The 18,920-nt window shown below is 39.4% G+C and overlaps 2 protein-coding genes across 2 annotated transcripts; one reads left to right on the top strand and one right to left on the bottom strand.

Moving 5' to 3' along the window:
* Positions 1–2,438: 2,438 nt before the first annotated feature.
* bckdha (branched chain keto acid dehydrogenase E1 subunit alpha) lies at positions 2,439–13,397 on the bottom strand. Its single transcript, XM_036585190.1, has 8 exons — positions 13,271–13,397; positions 11,377–11,553; positions 9,670–9,756; positions 9,434–9,542; positions 8,994–9,155; positions 7,043–7,249; positions 6,125–6,266; positions 2,439–4,229 (listed from the first exon to the last, which is right to left on the bottom strand). Exons 1-8 carry the CDS (start codon positions 13,382–13,384, stop codon positions 3,887–3,889), a joined length of 1,341 nt encoding a protein of 446 aa, XP_036441083.1. The 5' UTR covers positions 13,385–13,397; the 3' UTR covers positions 2,439–3,886.
* Positions 13,398–14,746: 1,349 nt separating this feature from the next.
* exosc5 (exosome component 5) lies at positions 14,747–18,920 on the top strand. Its single transcript, XM_036585695.1, has 6 exons — positions 14,747–14,883; positions 15,801–15,914; positions 16,457–16,578; positions 17,564–17,704; positions 17,856–17,945; positions 18,754–18,920. Exons 1-6 carry the CDS (start codon positions 14,793–14,795, stop codon positions 18,847–18,849), a joined length of 654 nt encoding a protein of 217 aa, XP_036441588.1. The 5' UTR covers positions 14,747–14,792; the 3' UTR covers positions 18,850–18,920.

Here is an 18,920-nt window from a genome sequence, read left to right as displayed (position 1 = left end):
TCGTACCAGCACCACACACACTATGTCAGTATCACCTCTGCGCTGAGAATGAACTGCTATCCAAATAATATCGGTGCAACCGCAGCACTGTGCTCAACATAATGAATATGGATAACTGTGAATAAGGGGACCAATGAGGAATGGGTTATGGTGGCAAACTGTGCAGCAAACCTGCAAAGTGCACCTATGTGGTAGTTTTTACAGTCCCTCTTTATTTGGAGAACCCTATAAATGATCTATGCATGCGCAAAATTATTAAAAAATGCAAAGCAAACGTCTACAGGGGGGGAAATAAGTGTCCAACACATTAATCATTTTTTCATTGAACATGTTTCCAGTGTGGCTATTCACATAAAAGTTAGACCAGACATTGGTACTCACCCTGTGCAGACTCAGGGTTTCCTCCAGGTGCCCTGTGACATGCAAACTCCACACAGAAAGGACTGTGGTCGCCTGGCAGGGGAATCAAACCCAGACCCTTCTTGCTGTGATACTGGATGGAAAAGCATTTGGTTGCACTGACAGCTTCAAGAAGGAACTAATCTCTCACAGTGTTCAGGTGGGATCTTGGCCCATTCTTTTCCACAGGCAGTCTTTCAGTCTTGAAGATTCCGTGGGGCTCACTGGTGAATCGTGCTCTTCAGTTCCTACCACAAATTTTCCATTGGGTTTAAGTCTGGCGATTTACTGGGCCATTCCAACACCCTTATTTTCTTCACATGGAACCAACTGAGAATCTCCTTTACAGTATGCTTTGGATCGTTGTCCTGCGGTCGTTGTCTCATCCTCATGATCCTGGTGGACGGCAACAGATTCATCTCAAGAATTTCCTGGTATGTGGTTCCATTCAACTTCTCTTTGATCATTTGGATTCCACTGATATCATGAGAAGAGAAACAGCTTCATACCAAGACGCTTCCAACTCTGAACCTCCCTGTGGGTTTGGTGATATGCAGAGCCATTTCTCCTCCAAACTTGGCACGTATTGCTGAAAAGATCCATTAGTGTCTCGTCCCACCACACTACATTCTCTCGGTGATCTACACGCTTCTCCAGATGTTCTGTAGCAAACTTCAAACAAGCTTCAACATGCCTTTTCTTCAGTAATGGAGTCTTTAGGGGGTTTGCGAATGGAGATGGTGGTGGTGGTGGTGGTGGTGGTGGTGGAGTGCATCACCTATGGTTTTCTCTGTGGACTCTTTTTGAGTGGACTGGGGCTACTCTTCTTTTTGACTGCCCAGTTGGAAATCTTGTGAGGAGCTCCTGTGCGAGGCCGGTTGATGGTTGAGTGTTCCTCTTGCTAATAATAGCCCTAATGGTGCTTATAGGAACATTTAGGAGTTAAGAAATCTGTTGGTAACCAGTGCCATGGCTAGCTGCTCAACTGTCTTGGGAGAGCTCTTGGCCTCTACCCATGTTTCTTGCATGATGACTTGGTGACAAAAGATTGATTACTTGCATTCAGAGGTGGGTTCAGTAACCTACCAACCTGCACAAACCCAGTGGATACTAATCAGCACAGGTAGAACCACCTGAGCTAATGAGAGGAATCAGATGGTTTAGTGCTTTTTCCTATTGTGCTCAACATGGTTCTCCTGTGTCATTTATCTTCATTTCACATATGTTTTTTTATGGATTTGGAATGTTGTGATTTCTTTAGTTTTATTGACTGTAGTTTAAATTAATTAATTAATTAATTAAGTTAATACCAATATCTGGTCAAAATTTCATGCTAATAGCTGCATTGGAAATATTTCCCCCACTGTATACAACATCTACAGTGGGCTACCTAAATAAAGTATTAAAGGACAAGGAGTGGAGGTACAAGGTAGATCTACCTAATAAACTGGACAGTTATGACCATTAGGTAAACAGGTTAGTATGTCACTATCATGCTAACAGGTGACTATATTTACCTGAAACGGCACCAACACCCTCATTACAGGTTAGATCTGTAAAAATAGACATTTTTAAGTCTGTTTTTTTCTTTGTCTATTGACCAACTTAGAAAAAGCACCTTAAACACAACAGGTAACGCTGTTTAAGAACAGTATAAAAAGGTTTACATTATTCTTCATAGCAAACATACAGGCTCACTTTTTACAAAAATATAAGCACACGTTTACAGGTGTAACCACGTTTTACATGCTTTTTATTGATGTTTCAAGCATAATTTAACCCCTCAACATTTGATCAAATGCCATCCTGAAGTTAAGAGCTGTAACAGTTAAAGAAATCTGGAAAAACTGCAGTTTGGACTAGAAATCTAGAGGACAGTAAAACACCATCAACAAAAGAAAAAAAAAATCATAATTCAAAAACTAAACCCAAACTAAATAACACAAAAATACACCCAGACCCATCCTGCCAGGACTTTTACAGTAACCTTTTACACAACATGAAACCTAGCTTGTTTGTCCCAAAGCTGGGAGAAAAAGTGTTTTTTTTAGTTTACTAACCACATCACATTCAAAGAACTGTGAAGGCAGAGAGTCATGAAAACATGAAAGCACTGATCTAGTGTCACTGTGTAGGTCTACACTTACTGAACATACTGAAATGAGGTTAAAACAATCTGTGTGGATACAGCTAATTCAAGTTCACTCAAAGATATATGCATCTCTGTTAGAGTTGATCACTTCAAAAAAAAGATCATGGGAATCAAACCGGATTTACATAAAGATCTACACAAACTATGTTCACTGAACAGTTTAATTCCTTGTCAAATGTAGTGGTGATGTACACGCTGAGAACTACGACAGCTCTGCCAAAGACAGGCTCACCAAGACCGCCACGCTAGTCTATAATTCAAAGGCACGTTAGGGTGGCCCCTAGTGGCAAACATTGGAAAAAACAATCATCCCTCTTCAGCTGTGTCCTCTGGCGCAAAGAAACGGAATGGAATTACTAAAAACGTAATGCATAGAAATAGAAATTCACACATGTGCAACTACCGTCAATCAATCCCTTTGTGTCTTCAGGCTCTCGCTCTCTCTGGGCTGATCCCAATCCAAAAGAAAATTTTGAAACCCCTACTCACTACTCCTGCTCTCTACTAGCGATCGGCATTTCAGTCAAAGCGATATTCAGATTGACCTCCCGTCTCATCCAAACGCCACAAGAGGCAGGTACACAATTCCATCTTAATTACTGCTACATGATTTTAAACCCATAACATAAATCCTTAATAGGTGACAAGTGGCTTGAAATTTACCAAGAAAGGTGGCAAATCTGAGGTCTTTAAGATAACCAACTGCTAACTGTTGCTGAATGCTAATGTTCCCAGTCACATCATATTTCACCTCCTATATTTTAGCTCAAAAACAGCAGCGATGTGAAGAGCAAAGTTAGTTGACACCAAACAATGCTGCACTAAATGACGCTGGAAGTTTTATTCCATCAAGTGTTTATAAGTGAATTTCCGTGATGATGAGCTACAGCTGTGCGACGTGGCGATTCCCGTCCACCTTCAGACGGCTGCAGAAGTCTTTCTGTGTTTCCTTCTTTAGACTAAACCGATTAGAAACTGTGATGAACATAAGACGCAGGTTCTTCACTGCCCTATGGTGGAGTATAGAGCTCATACGATACATACAGGAAAATTCATCCTTTACATTTTAAAGTCAGATGTTCAGATTCAAATCTGTCGATACAGGATGTAAAGCTAACGAAAACGTAATGCCTTATGTAACTATGTAGTTGCTTATGTAATTACATTTAAATAGTACAGCAAAATAACAACAACATCTCAACTTCTAAGGGTTGAAAATCACCTTCGTATAACCTCAAAAGTAAGTGGCTATGGGAAGAGAACAGAGGCTAAACTTTATTTTGAATTGGGCCCGGGTCCTTTCTCACCCCCCTCCTCTGAAATGGAGTGATTACTTTACTTTTCGTAGAGGTCCAGTGGGTAGTGCTCCTTGTACTGCTGAATGTGCCTCCAGAAGGACTCTTTCTGCTGGGCAAGGCCGGGGGTCATCTCGTTGTAGACGTCGGTGAACATCAGGTCCGGGTGGGGTTTGAGGCGCCTCTCGGCCCTCTCGAACGCCTCCATGACGAGTTTGCGGGACTGCTTCCTCCAAGCCCGCTCCTCCTCCTCCCCCCACCAGCCGCAGGCTGTCATGTAGTGCCGCAGGCGGGAGATGGGGTGGTCCTGCTTGTCCCAGTAGTTTACCTCATCCACCGAGCGGTAGGCTGAGCTGTCGTCGCTGGTGCTGTGGTGGCCGATCCTAAGGCCAAGAAAAGCCATCATCTTTACCATCACGTACAAAGCGGAAGAGGAAAAGGGGCACAACAGCTGCGTGCTCAGAAGAGCTCACTGCTATTCAACAGTCTATAAACACTTCATTTTCGTAACCTTTTCAACTCCTTGAGACCACCAGTGGTTCCAAAACGCACTTCGTCATATTCTTCATAACTTTCATATTTCATAAGCTACATTCAAAAGGTGGGGGTCGTATGAGAGCTGTAACTGTCTTCTTTCCAGTCAAATAGATGGGTGATGTAATTTTAAACCCTGATAATAAAACTCACAATTTTTTTTTTTGTCTACTGCAAGTCGACCCATTTTTCCACAAATCTGGGGTATAAACTACAAACAGACGGCGTCTCTTCAGTGATCTGCTCTGTACAAATTATGTTTATAAAAAAATGGCGTCTAAGATTTTTGGCTTTCAGCAGTAAATTGTAAGCATATAGCAATATGTGTATCATAAAACACGTTCTGTTAATTTTGAGGAGAACTTATAAATAAATAAACAAAATAAAAAATTTATATTTACTTCATACAGTTATTGAATAACTTGCCTTACGATTTGGTCATGTAAATTCAGATGGACAAACCAAAATATACCCTGGAGAATAAGAGCTTAAACTGTTGTTATACTTTATTAATATTTTATACAGACTAGACAGAAACATTGTAATCTCTGGTTCATACTGGACACGTCTACAATTTGTTTTTTTTCTTTACAGCTTCCTGTAAATTATTTTAGGCTTGTAAATTTGTGAAGTACACATTTTGTTTTTTGCTAAATAACTGTAAAAGTATTTAAAGAGAACCCAGAGTTAAGACTTGTATGCCTTAAAATAGTGTACATGTCTAATATTATTCAAATATGATGTATAAATCAAATTAAAAGCTTTTGTTTACCATACAAAACATGACAAACCGGCAAAATCTCTCTACTAGTACATCACCATTGTTACACTGTGATGTCATATGGTTGCACTGAATACAGTCCTACTGAAAATAAGACAACAAAAAACTATGTGACTCTATAAGTATGTATGCATGTAATGCAAAAAATGTAACACTCTAGCTAAAGTTGGAAAGGCTGAATGATATATTTGAGTTAAATCAGATAGTTAACTCACCGTTTTTCGCTCAGTGGACGAGAAGAGAAAGAGCAACAATTTTATACCAAAACAAAAATGGCAGCCTTAATAAAGCTATTTTGTTTATTTCTACAAATATGTAAAATATTTTGCTTGGTTTATACATCATATTTGAGTAGTACTGGACCTGCACACTACATTGAGGCTTACATGTCTCAACAGTCAGGGTTCCCAAGTTTAAAAAGTTTTTAAGCAAGATTTGTTAAAGATTTCTAGATTTCTGTTTCAAATAAAAATCCAAACATTGTTTTGAAGACTTCAGTTATGAACAATTCAGCTGACAGCAAAGTGAGTGCAAATGTTATAACCTACCCTTGTAGGCAAGGTTAAAGGAACACTACAGCCAAAACCTAACCATCGCTACATCTGTTGGAAATATGCCTACCCACCTCCTACAGCGCTGCCACAGTAGTCCACAGTGAGATTTTCTTGTTTAAAGACTAGGAAAACCCCTTTCTGATGATGAGGAGGAAGTAAGTACAAGAACTTTGTGGCAAATACTTGAGGGTGTACTGATTTTTTTTTTCTGCAAACTGGCTGATGCAAAACAAAGCCAAACAGCCAACACAACTGCTAGAAAGCCAAATATCACATCTGTATTTATTAGCCTCTACATCAGAGGTGACACTAGTAGTCAGGATTCCTTTATCACCATAGGGGGCGATTTAACTGCAGCAAAAGTGGCTCTGCATTATTGAACACAGTGATCAGAACAGTGGTGTTGTACCTGTAGGTCATGGCTTCGATGAGGAAGGGCTGGTTTTCAGCCACGGCTCTCCGCCGCGCTTCCTTCGTGACGTTGTACACCGCAAAGACGTCGTTTCCATCCACGCGGATGGACAGCATGCCGTAACCTGGACCTCGTGCAGCTACAGAGAGAAAACAAAGGAAAAGTGAAAAAGAGAAGCTGAGCCTGACAATCACCTACCAGCAGATATGCAAATACAGTGGATCAAATCCGTATTAATCTCAATTAAAATGAACCCATCCATCTGTTTTACGTGTGCGCAAAAGTCATTAGTCTCATTAGACATTAGCTTGGAAATGTACAACCCACAATCAAGACTGGTACATTAAATCAAACATTTTTCTCTGTCATTTTACTTGTTTTAATGTTCGAAGTTGTTCGCTTGGGCTAGGACAATACGATACAATGAATCAGCTTCATTTGTGCTACACAGAATGTAAGCAGACGCACAAGTACGTTTTTTAATAGAATATGATGGAATATTTAAATCATAAACAAAAAAGAAGTTACTGGCACGGTGGAACCAAACAAGTTTTAAGACTGACATATGTACCTGACCTCTGTTCTGTATTCTGTCTTCTGTCTTGTTCAAAAAGCCAACAAAGCTAAAATGTGTGGAACAACCTGCAACATCACAACCATGACAAATCTAAAATGGGCTGTTTTTTTCTCTGACTGTATGGACCGTAAAGACAGAGGGAACGGCTGGTACGCCTTGAAATGTTAATGCTTGCATAGTATGTACTACATCAAACTATAAATGTAAAAACGTATGGGCTCTGTAAACCTCAAATCACAGTTCTACAGAGAAAATGACTTGAGGGTGCTAAAAGAGAGGCTATAACAACATGAGATAATGTTGTAATAACTGTGTGTAAACATAAAGATAAGTCTTACCGATTCCATCTCCTCTGTACTGCTCGTTGGTAGGGGTAGAGATGGCGTAGCCGTTGTTGCGGCAGAAGAATATAAGTGGGCACTCGAGGGTGGCGGAGAAGTTGAAGCCAGCGTGAGCGTCGCCTTCACTGGCAGCTCCCTCACCGAAGTAACAGATCACAGCTCGGTTCGAATTCTCTCGCTTCAGAGCATACGCCGCTCCCGCCGCTACAGCAGCCATAAACAAGGACATTTTAATTATCTGCATTCTGTTTTTATTTATTCAGTTTTCAGTTATATAGTTACGTCCACTCCGCTGGAAGTTTTTTTTCCCCCATTAAAAATAACTAATGTCCGACAGAACAACAAAGATCCAGTTATTAAACTTTCTAATTTATTATAACATATATATTTGGGAGGCAAATGTATTCTCCCATGAACATGGCTTTTCTCAGTAGGTGCTACAAGCACATGATATACATCTAAGCCATAAGTTTGTAAGCTAAAAGCAGGAGCGACAAGTCAGGTCTCAAAATACTGCTGGAGAAGATCAATTCAATTCTAATTCATTTCTAAAGCACTTTTCACACATTTAGAGCACAAAGCAGCTTTATAGAAAACTCAGGTCCATTCCCCAAATGACCGAGCCAAGGGCTACAAAGGCAAGGAAAAAACCAGAGCAGGAGGAAGGAACCTTGAGAAGAACCAAGCCTAAAAGGGGAACCGATCCTCCTCTAGTTGACACCAGATAGCAAACAATAAAACAAGAAAAATATGAATAAAAAAATAAAGACTTGACAATTCCATATTAAAGCATTTGTGCCTGATGACCAAACTCCAGGTCAGTGTAAGTGATTTACTCAACAATGCACATTTATAAGATGTTGCAGAGTCATAACCAAACCTCAGTAAAAACTTACTCCTACAGGATAAAGACAAAGTTCTTAAAGGGCCCGTATCCTATATTTTTTGAAAGGTCCACTTGTAACGTGTGAGTTTATGTTCCAAGATTCATTTTCACATGACTATTTTCCACCCGGGCGGCACGGTGGCGCAGTGGGTAGCTCTGTCGCCTCACAGCAAGAATGGCCTGGGTTCGATTCCCGGCCAGGTGACCAGGGTCATTTCTGTGTGGAGTTGTTCTCCCCGTGTCTGCGTGGGTTTCCTCCGGGTACTCTGGTTTCCTCCCACAGTCCAAAGACATGCAGTCAGGCTGAGTGGACATGCTAAAATTGCCCCTAGGTGTGAGTGTGAGTGTGTGTGACTGTGTATGTCTGTCTGTCTGCCCTGCGATGGACTGGCGACCTGTCCAGGGTGTATCCTGCCTTCCGCCCAATGACAGCTGGGATAGGCTCCAGCACCCCACCGTGACCCAGAAGGATAAGCGGTTTAGATGATGGATGGATGGATATTTTCCAACCTCTCTTTATCCTTCAGGATTAAACAGGCTGGTTTAGCTACTATTTCTTTAAGACTAATAAATGCAAACGATCTCTTTTCTGACTGGCTTCTGTATTGTGCCAGGCTGAAACACCCCTTATAACTTCAGCGTAAATGGGCGGGGCTAAACTGCTTGTAGGCTAAAAGGCAGATATGTGTAAGTGACATCACAAAAAAACAGAAACAGAAACTCCAAGCTTATTAACTATAGCTGGACTGTGTGAAGTGCACAGTGAATGGTACATTTTGAAACTTTAACAATGTTCACTTACTATATTAAGCTCTTATATTTCAAAAAAGGAAGTTTTTGTGATATGGGCCTTTTAATTTTAATATACGTTAATGTGACAAAGTTTTATTTCAACTAATTTTGGACCATTTCTGTTGATTCAATGGTCATGAAACATTCATGCAACATAAAGGCCATCTTAATTTTCAAATGATGTAAAAATAAATATGCAGTTAAAAGTTTTTATTATGACAGTGATGATATTTTATTGAATGCGGTGCACTGTGGTTTATTATCTCTCACCCTGGGGAAGCTGAGTGGCCAGAGGTGAAGAGATGGTCACAAAGTTGAGGTCTCTGCAGCCGTAGTGAACGGGCATCTGCCGGCCCTTGCCAAGGTCATCAGCATTGGCGTAGCACTGAGCCATGAAGAGATCCAGAGGGAAACCCCGGTACATCAGCACTCCTGCAGCATAGAGAAATCACATACATATCAACATTAACCAAAGAACACCATTTTATTTTAAGTACTACTATAATACAGTAGAACCACTACAAAAAAGAACAAAATCACTCCATTAAAAATATCAAAAACTCCATCTCACTGCAGACCTTTCATCAAAAGTTCTCATTTCTAGGTGAAATAATTCTAGTTACATCTGTCACTTCATTATGCCAGCGATTAAATACTGAGCCAGCTGTCATGATCTAGATTTTAGTAGATTTTGAAAAGCTGATTCTCACCTGCCTCTCGGTACTGTCCAAAGACCAGGTCATTGGGGTCCAGAGCTGCAGCACTTCCTATGTGTGTGCCCTCCTCACCGTAATTCGTCATGTAGAATGAGATACGGCCCTTCAATCCAGAATCAGACATTAGTCAAGTCCATACAACCACTCTTTAGTCTCCATACCTCTTTAATCAACATTCACAGGACAGAAAATCAAAGCTGAGATCCAAGCAGCTCCATCAGACTCTCTACCTGTCTCTGAGACTCGTACAGAATGCGATCCATTGTGTTGAGCAGCGTCATCTTCTGATAGAAATTCAATACGGTCTCTTTTGGAAGCTGAGAAACAATAACAGAAAACTATAGTTAGAGAACATTTACATTATATAGGAAGATTGTGAATAGAGGTGAAACCAGGTCTGCGCCCTTTGACGGTTAACCAAGTTACCACGGTAACAGCCTCCAGTGATCTGAATGATGAACTGATTTACAACCAGTTTAAAAACCTCATTTAATTAAAATGATTTATTGATTTATTTTGTGTGAACCATTGCAAGCCACTAATATTCCCACTCAAGAACATGGTTTAAAAAAATGTAAAACAATAATCTGGTCATTTTAAGACGGCCCCTGGCAGTAAATTTACCCATGGTTATTTTCAATGCAGTTACTCGAATCAGAGGACTTTGTTCCCAGCACAGGCCTGAGTGAAACATTTATATGACAGAATAATTACAGTTATATAACAAAAGTATAGACCACATTCTTTTCCAATACCAATGAAACCGGGAGTATCAGCCCATACTGATCCAACAATTCTTTAACAACTATAAGCTTTAATATTTTAATTGTAGCAGTTCACTTAAGATGAGCATTGAAAAGTAGATTATCACACACAAATTACTCTACTACCCTTTATGTTTTTGTTTGTGCTACAATGTGTAGTTGAAATGGAAAAAAGACCAAAATAGGCTATGAAAAAACTGAGTATATATTTTTTCAATTTTGCATTTGCAAATATTACATACTTAAGATGGTACAGAAGGTGGGAAAACTTTATTATTTCTACAAACAATTTGTGAAATTAATTTTTAAAGTATATTAATTGCATAATGGGCTACACTGAGTCAGGTACTGGGTAAAGATATGTCACAAGAACTGGTGCTTTGGCGCCGAGTCAATGTAATTTATCCAAAAAAACACAATGGTACCGGTTTTCTATGGAAATCTTGGGAACACCCACTGACCTACGAGCAAACCACAATGATGATGGCATCTAAATCTGCTGCTTCAGCAAACAGAGCTGTCAAATAACATCAGCAAAACTCACATATCGAAATATTTCCCTTTCTAGACAGATGATAAGGGTAACATCATTGATGTCTGTAAACAGTGTCATCAGTCATCTCAAACTGAAAGTAAAGGAGGTAACAGTCTAATTTAGCCATGAACCAAATGACTGCTTTTTTATTTTTGCTTAAAATTACTGACTTATGATGTTTTGACTCAGTTATAAATGACTTTACTTGTTTAAGCTACACATTGTTGTCCTTTTAAATCAATCATGTGTAAGCAAAATATAAATAAGTCTTTTTGGCTCATTTTTACTGCTACCATTAGCCTACTAATTGTATCCAATGCCCTATAATACTAAAACAACCGAGTAACTGAGTTATAATAAACAATGTAATAATGTAAAACAAAAAACAAACAAAGACAACAACAGTAATAATGTGAATAATGAAAGCTGCTGTTTACATTTGCACTGTAAGTGATTAACTTATGCAGTTACTACACACCAGTTGTTGTTTACAGGCTCTCTGTAATTGCTCTGTAAGTCTTTTTATGATAAATGCAGTTGTTCAGTGTTCTAGAAGTCCTGATGATTCACAGGAAACCAGCATAACAATAACACATCGTCACACTGCACCTCTAAGTCACATGGTGTAATCTCATTACCTTCGGATCCTCTGAGGGGTTGATTATCTGTCCCTGCCTGTCCATGACTCTGTAGATGGGGATTCCTGAGATCACGTTGGGCTGGATGAACTCAAGATGATCCACAAACTCTGCAGAGGCCCCAGGGAACTGAGGCTTCTCCACCGACGAATCGAAAGGCTGCTGGCACCGAGCTCCCTGCGACGGGACAGAGAAATGTGAATTAAACCATAGAAATGCAGGTCATCCCCATACATGACGTATAAGCTGCACAACGTGGGTCTATAGACTCCATGAGGGTTGTGGCGCTGCAAGAGTGGATTACAAACACTGTGTTTGAAAATACTGGTGATAAAACATCCTGGTTAGATACATGGTAAACAGAATGGCCTAATACATTAGCTAGCTACCAGCTTCTAATATATTTTAAACAGCCCGTATAATGGAAAACCAAGTTGTCTGCACTTTTTTCATATAAAAGAGTGATGTGGAATGTTAAAGCTTTGACACATACCATTTACTCCCTATTCTATACAGTCCATATATAGAAACTGCCTGCAGCAGTCTAGCCCTGCCCATTCACACTGAAGTTTTTTAAGCCTGGACTACTTTTTAAATGAGGCACTGTGCACAACAGCCAATCACAACAGTGCTCATTTACATCCATCAGTCTCAAAGGCAGAGTAGCAGGAACATCCTGTTTAATTCTAACAAATAAAGAGAAGCTGGTCATTTTATATGGTCATGTAAAATAGAATTACAACTGTTTTTTTTAGTACAGAAACCCTAAAAGCTGTTATAAATGGACTTCAGGTTCAAAAAATAAACAAAATAAAATAAAAAAATACAAGAAAATGTAGGACATGAGCCCTTTTAATTTTCTTAAAAAGGAAGTGTTCAAAAAAATCTATTGTTAACTAAATTCTAGACCCTAAATTTAAGACTTACAAATTTGGACTGCTGCATAATTTAAATTTAAAGCTTCAAATTCAGCCCCTAAGCATTTTAATTTGAATAAAAACTGAAGATGTTTTATGCACCGTGATGTGTGATGTAATTGGCCACTGATCTACAATATCTAACAACAAAAAGCCATATAAAGTTTAATAGAGATCATTTATACTCGTTGTATGTAGGAAAAAATATATGTAATATAGTTTTACCCTCCTGTTATCATCACGTTAATTTTATGTTTACCCAGTTGTTCCCATTAAATTAGGAAAAGCCATTAAATATGAAGGAAAGAATGATGTCAATCATTTATTTAGAGATGTTAAACACTGAATGGGGTTTAAACTGACCTTAAAGATAACAGGAGAATTAGAACTATTTAACATATTTGTAGTACATTGTGTGTCTTAATCCACACCCCCCGAAACAGACCAATCAGCGCGGAGGGATACGGCGAAGCGCCGTGAAGGTTATGCGCATGCGCAGTAGTCGGTTTCTCTCCGACAGAATAAGACTGATTTTGTAAACATCTCCGGTTAGTCGAGATCAACACCACAAAAAGAGTTATAAACACCTAAACTTCATAATAACCGCTCTTTACTGCTGTCTGTCTAAAACATTCACAACCACACACACGTACAGGTTACAAAGACGACTGACAACAAAGCTGAATACAGAGTGCCGGTGTGCAAGCAGCGTTCCAGAGCTCCAAACACCGCTGTAGAAACCCCAACTATTCGCCCAGGTTCGCTTCATATTCGAATTTCCGTTCCACCTTAAATGGTCCAGCAGTTACATTCTGTCGTCTGAGGTGTCAGCATGGAACAGCTGGAGAATTTAAGGTGGAACGGAAAACTCGAATAAGGAGACACCTTTAGCTGGTACAGGTTCGGTCTCGAACACCCGGGAGAGGAACCCTGCGCTGATGAATGGCGCCGGCAGCTGAGAGTGAAGGTGCTCTTACGCTGAGGCGGAAAGCTCTCTGCTGCAGCACTCTGGACGAATTCAAAGCTGAACGTTGGCGAAACGCATGAAAACCGATGCCGACCCATTTCTGCAGACCCCTCACAGTCGCCATGTTCCAGCTTGACTGTCTTCAGCGTGTGGCCCGTCAGACAGACGCCCCCTACAGGAGAGGATGAACCCACTGCTTATACTGAAGTCTTTCATCCCATATGAATACAGACACCATGTGCCACAGTGTGGTGTTACTACAGTTTTATGTTGTTCTAGTGTAATACTAGTGTTTGTTATGGTGTCTGTATACTGCATGTTTGCTCTGGTTTTATGAAATCTAGTTTTAACTAAGTATTGTATTGTATTGTAGTGCACTGCTCTGTGTTTAACTCTGTTCCTTTTTCTCTAGGTGTCAATGACTTTCTGATTCTAGCAGTATCTGAGCTCAGGACTGACTTTCTCTCTAACCTATTGGTAACTAGCGAAGATACTTTCTCTGGATAGACAAAGCACTTTTTGTAAGTCGCTCTGGATAAGAGCGTCTGCTTAATGCTGTAAATGTAAATGTAAATCTAGTTTTATATAGTATTCTAATGTAACACTGCAGTGTCTATTGCTTATTGAAATTCACTGTAAACTATTATAAAATGATTTTACTACATTGCTATAGTATACTGTAGTGAACCTACTAAAGAACTGATGTACAGAAAAAAAAACTAGAATAATAAACTGTAGAAAATGAATATATAATTAATGGATTGTTTGTTTCCTTTGCTTATTTGTTTGTTTTTATTTGTTTAGTTTGTTGTTTATTTACATAAAATCTCAACTGTACATGTGTGTCCAGCAAAAGTCTATGTGGCATGAGAATAAATACGTAAAAACATCAATTCAGCAAAAAAAAGTAATAAGAATTTCTTGATATCAGAAAAGTAGTGGATGTCTTGTGATCTAGTTAGAAAGAACAAAGTTTGACTCAAAACTGGACTTCGTAGAGGAGAGGGTTGGAAATGGTGAAACTAACACAAAACATATAAACCACTGCATATTGTATAAATATGATTTGGATTTATTCTAGTATTACTGTTTTCATAAGCAAGTAAATGCTTATGTGGATAAATAGCTTTTTATTTATTTATTTATTTACTTATTTATTTACTTAAATAATTATGTACAGGGATAAAGTACAGCTCCAATTACATCTTGGAAGAATTATATCTTTGAAATGTATATCAAAGATATTTATATTGAACCTATTCAAATGAAAAGACAATACATTACATTCACATGTTAATAACAACGTAAAATTAGGTAAAAAAAATAGACAAATAAAATAGAATTAAAATATAGATAAATACATAATAATAATTTAAATTAAATAAATGACAATAATACAAAATTTGACCCTTAATATTTGTTGGCGTGGATAAATGCATGAAAAGAAGTCTTTTGTTTTAGTTCTGTCGTCATCAGTCGGCGCGCCGGACAGTGACCGTGTGGAAGTGCGCCGGCGGTGCTGCAGCAGCGTGATGGAGGGCGATGTGTGTTCGGTTCTGAGAGAATACGGCAGCGAACAGAACCTCCTGTCTAAGCCCGACGGATCAGCCTCCTTCATTCAGGGTATTTACCCTCACACTGCCTCACGGTTCAGTCAGATTCGAGTCACATTTCACTGCTGTCTCTCTGCAGCTGTGTCTGAGCCAACGCGGTGAAGCGGCCTCTGGTTTCTGCTCGTCTGGTTTTCTGGTGCTGCTTTAAAGAGAAATCCCACTGATTTATCAAAATCCGTTCTTAATGAGGTGGAAAAGATGTAAACAAACTCATTCATAGTGGTTTGGCGTGAAACGCTCCGTTCTAGAGAAACTTAGCGAGTCAGAGTTGTTCACAGTGGTGGTGATAGGAACCAGAACCAGACATCTGAAGAGTTTAACACCTGTTAGTTATTGCTTGGAATGGTTATAGTGTCTGAGACCGAGTCTGTTTTATGGTGCACTTCAGATAAGCTTATGACCCCAAATTGTATTTTTAAGGATCCATACAGGACACTGTAAGGCAGGGGTGCTCCAGTCATGGAGTGGAGGGCTGGTGTCCAGTTCAGTTTAGTAGTTTCCCTACTTAAGCACACCCAGTAAACCTGGCATTTAACCAAGGTGTTGAGTCAGGTGTGTTTGAGCATTTAAATCCCCAAACTGTGCTGGACACTGGCTCTTCAGGACCGGAGTTGTGTCCGCCCTGCTGTAAGGCAGAATAGTGGCAGAAGAAAACATGTTTTTCTTATTTGCCTCTATTTTACCATTATCAACATTACATACAATAACTCAGAAAACGTGTTTGAATAGCAACAGCCATCCTGGTTCCTATCACCACCACGGTAAAGAAATCCCAGTCAGTAAGTTTCTCTGTGTTTACCTGTTTCACGTCAACCCACTCTGAATGATGTTTACATCTCAAACATTGAATTATGCAGATTTTCTGAAAAGTCAGTGCAGCTCACCTCCATGCTCTGCTCTGTTTATCTTCTAAAAATATGTTTACAGGGGACACCAGTGTCCTGGCAGGAGTTTATGGACCAGCTGAAGTTAAAGTGAGCAAGGAGATCTATGACCGGGCGACCCTGGAGGTGGTGATCCAGCCTAAAGTGGGCATGCCAAGTATGTGTGTTCAGATCCAGCATAGGACTGGGTATCGTTCAGAATTTATAAATACAGATAACAACACTGATATCTTGATACAAATTACTGGAAGTACTTTCTTTGATACCTTCTTTTAAATAATAATAAATGTGATACTGATATATGTATCAGTATCACATTTATTATTATACATATACATATATGTGTGTATATGTACACATTGTAGGTTTAAAATTACCCTACCAGTGTTGGACCAGGTGTAGAGCATCTAGAACAGAAGTCTCAGTCCTGGCAACTCCATGCTCTACATATTTTTGTGTTTTCTCTACTCTACATACCTGACCCTGCTTATGAGGAGCTCTGGATGTTCTGGATGAAACAAAGCACATATAAGTCCATGGTGTGGGGTTGCCAGGATCTGCAATAGAATGAAGATTTATTTGTGTTTTGACCCTGGAAGTTGTTACCGCTTCTCTCCACTGGGTGGCAGTCACACAAAGGCTAAATTCTGTTTGGGCATGATGAACGTCCTCTGAGCTTCTGCTGATCCGGTTCCTCAGGTGTCCGGGAGCGTGCGAGAGAGCAGTGCGTGCGGGAGACGTGCGAAGCTGCTCTGCTGTCCACTCTTCACCCTCGTTCCTCCCTCACACTCATCCTCCAAGAGGTGCATGACGACGGCTCTGTATCCTTCATAGAACCAAAGCAGACTTCTACACTCTCAAAAATAAGGGTTCCTAAATTGTTCTTGGCTTGGACTTATGGATCTGCATAAAACTTTTTTTTTTTTGCCTAGACTTGTATGTTTTCAAAAGGAAAAGAAGAATCTAATCATTTAAATATAAAATAAAACGTGTGTGTGTTCTTGGGATTTAGGGCAACCTTCTGGCCAGCAAAATCATACGGGCCAAATCTGGACCGTCAGGAGGTCCATGAGGAACGTTTTGACAACCACTGCATTGAAGGGAACCAGTCACGCTGTCATATAGTGTTTATCAGTTTTCCAGGCTACTAAATAAACTTAAAATAAATCATGACATTTTTGCAACACAGTTCTAGAGATATTGAGTTGTTTTGTTGCAGAATCTTGATTCCTAACACCTCCAACAGTTCCTTGAACTGTTGATGGGGGCATGGCTATGGGGCGTGACTACACCCCCTCATCTGCCACAGATCACTAAAAATTGCAACTTCAGTAAAGATCTACATTTTCTGTTGAATTAATACAGTCTTCACTCCGGGTTAGTCAATATACCAATGTGTGAAGGAAGGAAAGCCAGTCTTTAAAACTTTTTAAAAGTTGCTGGCAATATAAGTAACCCGAACTGCCACAAAACCCACCATTTGTTCTGGGAAGCATTTACGTGTGCTCAGAACACCTCAAGCTGGAAGAACACAAGAAGAAATGAAGTTTGGACTGAAATGGCTTTGACATTAAAAACATTGTCTCCTCAAACGTCTGGCATGATGCCACACCTTTGACATGAAAAAATTACTAAACGGACTGTTCCCCTTTAAAGAACCATCCATTAAAAGGTCCTTTATAAAAAGTGGTTCTTCTACATCATTTCACCTTGTTTTTAAGAATGTAATGGTGTTTATCTGTCATGGTTCTGTGCCTGTTTGTCTGTGTGTGTATCTCATGGGTTGAGTCCTTATCTGGCTCTCAGTTGTTGTCCTGCTACCTGAACGCTGCCTGCATGGCGCTGATGGACGCCGGGCTGCCGATGGGCCGCTTGTTCTGTGGCGTGACCTGCGCCATTGATGCGGAAAGTCAAATCATTACAGACCCCACGGCTCAGCAGGAGAAGGTGTGGGCCAGTTTCTGTACCCCAGAGGAAAAGCACTCCTCTGATTTTGTGTCCTCATTTCAAATTCAGTCACAGTGCATTTTGGCTCACTGTTTTAAATGTAGATTTGGATGTGTTCCCTTTAGCCTGAGCAGTGTTTATTCCATTTCAGGAAAGTCGAGCACTAATGACCTTTGCGATTGACAGTAAAGACCGCAATATAATGACATCATCGACAAAAGGTTCTTTCTCTGTTAAAGAGGTAAGTTCACATGAGGTATTGTTACTCATTCGTTTATGTGCATACCAGGGCTGCATGATATGTACAAAATACTTAGTAAGATATATATATATATAGTAGAAGAAGAAAGAAACAGGCCAAAATGACTGGGGAAAAAAAGTCTGGTTCCATTGACTTACATTAAAAGTAAAGTAGGTTTTTTCCTTCTCCTGTAAAGTTACCATTTTGAGATACAAGGTTTTCTTCTGACAGCAGCGAGATATACATACATACATATATATATATATATATATATATATATATATATATATATATATATATATATATATATAAATTTTTATTTTTTTTATTTTTTTATTTTGACCACACTTACTTTTGTTTAATTATGTGAATACATTGATCAGAATGCCCTTCTGGACCTGTGATTGGTCAGAAAGCGCATAGCAAATCGTTCTGTAGTCATTATCATGCCCATTTTAGGAACTCCAGGTCTAAGCTTTTTTTTTTTAATGGAAAAAATAATGCCATTTTTAAAGATCATTCCTTGTAATTGAGAGGATGCAGTAACACTTGTAAGTTTGTGCCACAGGGTGTGATGGAGATAATTATTCTGAAAACATTCGTTTTTCTCTGAGAAAGTTCCCAATGTGGGCATGACGCCGACTACAGAATGATCTACGTCTTAAAAAGTCTGTATTGTTATATTATACAAGCGATATATTATCCAGCTCTAGTGTGTACCTTAACCTGTACTGTTGTGTGTTGAGGAGTATTTTTTTCACACTAGATTAGTACTTAAAGTATTTTTTTTTTTTTGTTTTTCCCACAGCTGCAGCAGTGTATAGCAGTCAGTCAGAAGGCCTCTGAGCGGATATTCCAGTTTTATAGAGATTCTGTACAACGAAGATATTCTAAAGTACTATGAATGTATTCTTTTTATTTGTGTTTGTTTCAAATTGTGTTTTATATTAGATGTTTCTTTCCACAGTAAAAGTC

Source organism: Colossoma macropomum, unplaced genomic scaffold, assembly GCF_904425465.1.
Source record: "Colossoma macropomum unplaced genomic scaffold, Colossoma_macropomum, whole genome shotgun sequence".
NCBI lineage: Eukaryota > Metazoa > Chordata > Actinopteri > Characiformes > Serrasalmidae > Colossoma > Colossoma macropomum.
Note: the sequence above shows the minus strand (reverse complement) of the source record. Positions and strands in the feature narration are given on the sequence as shown.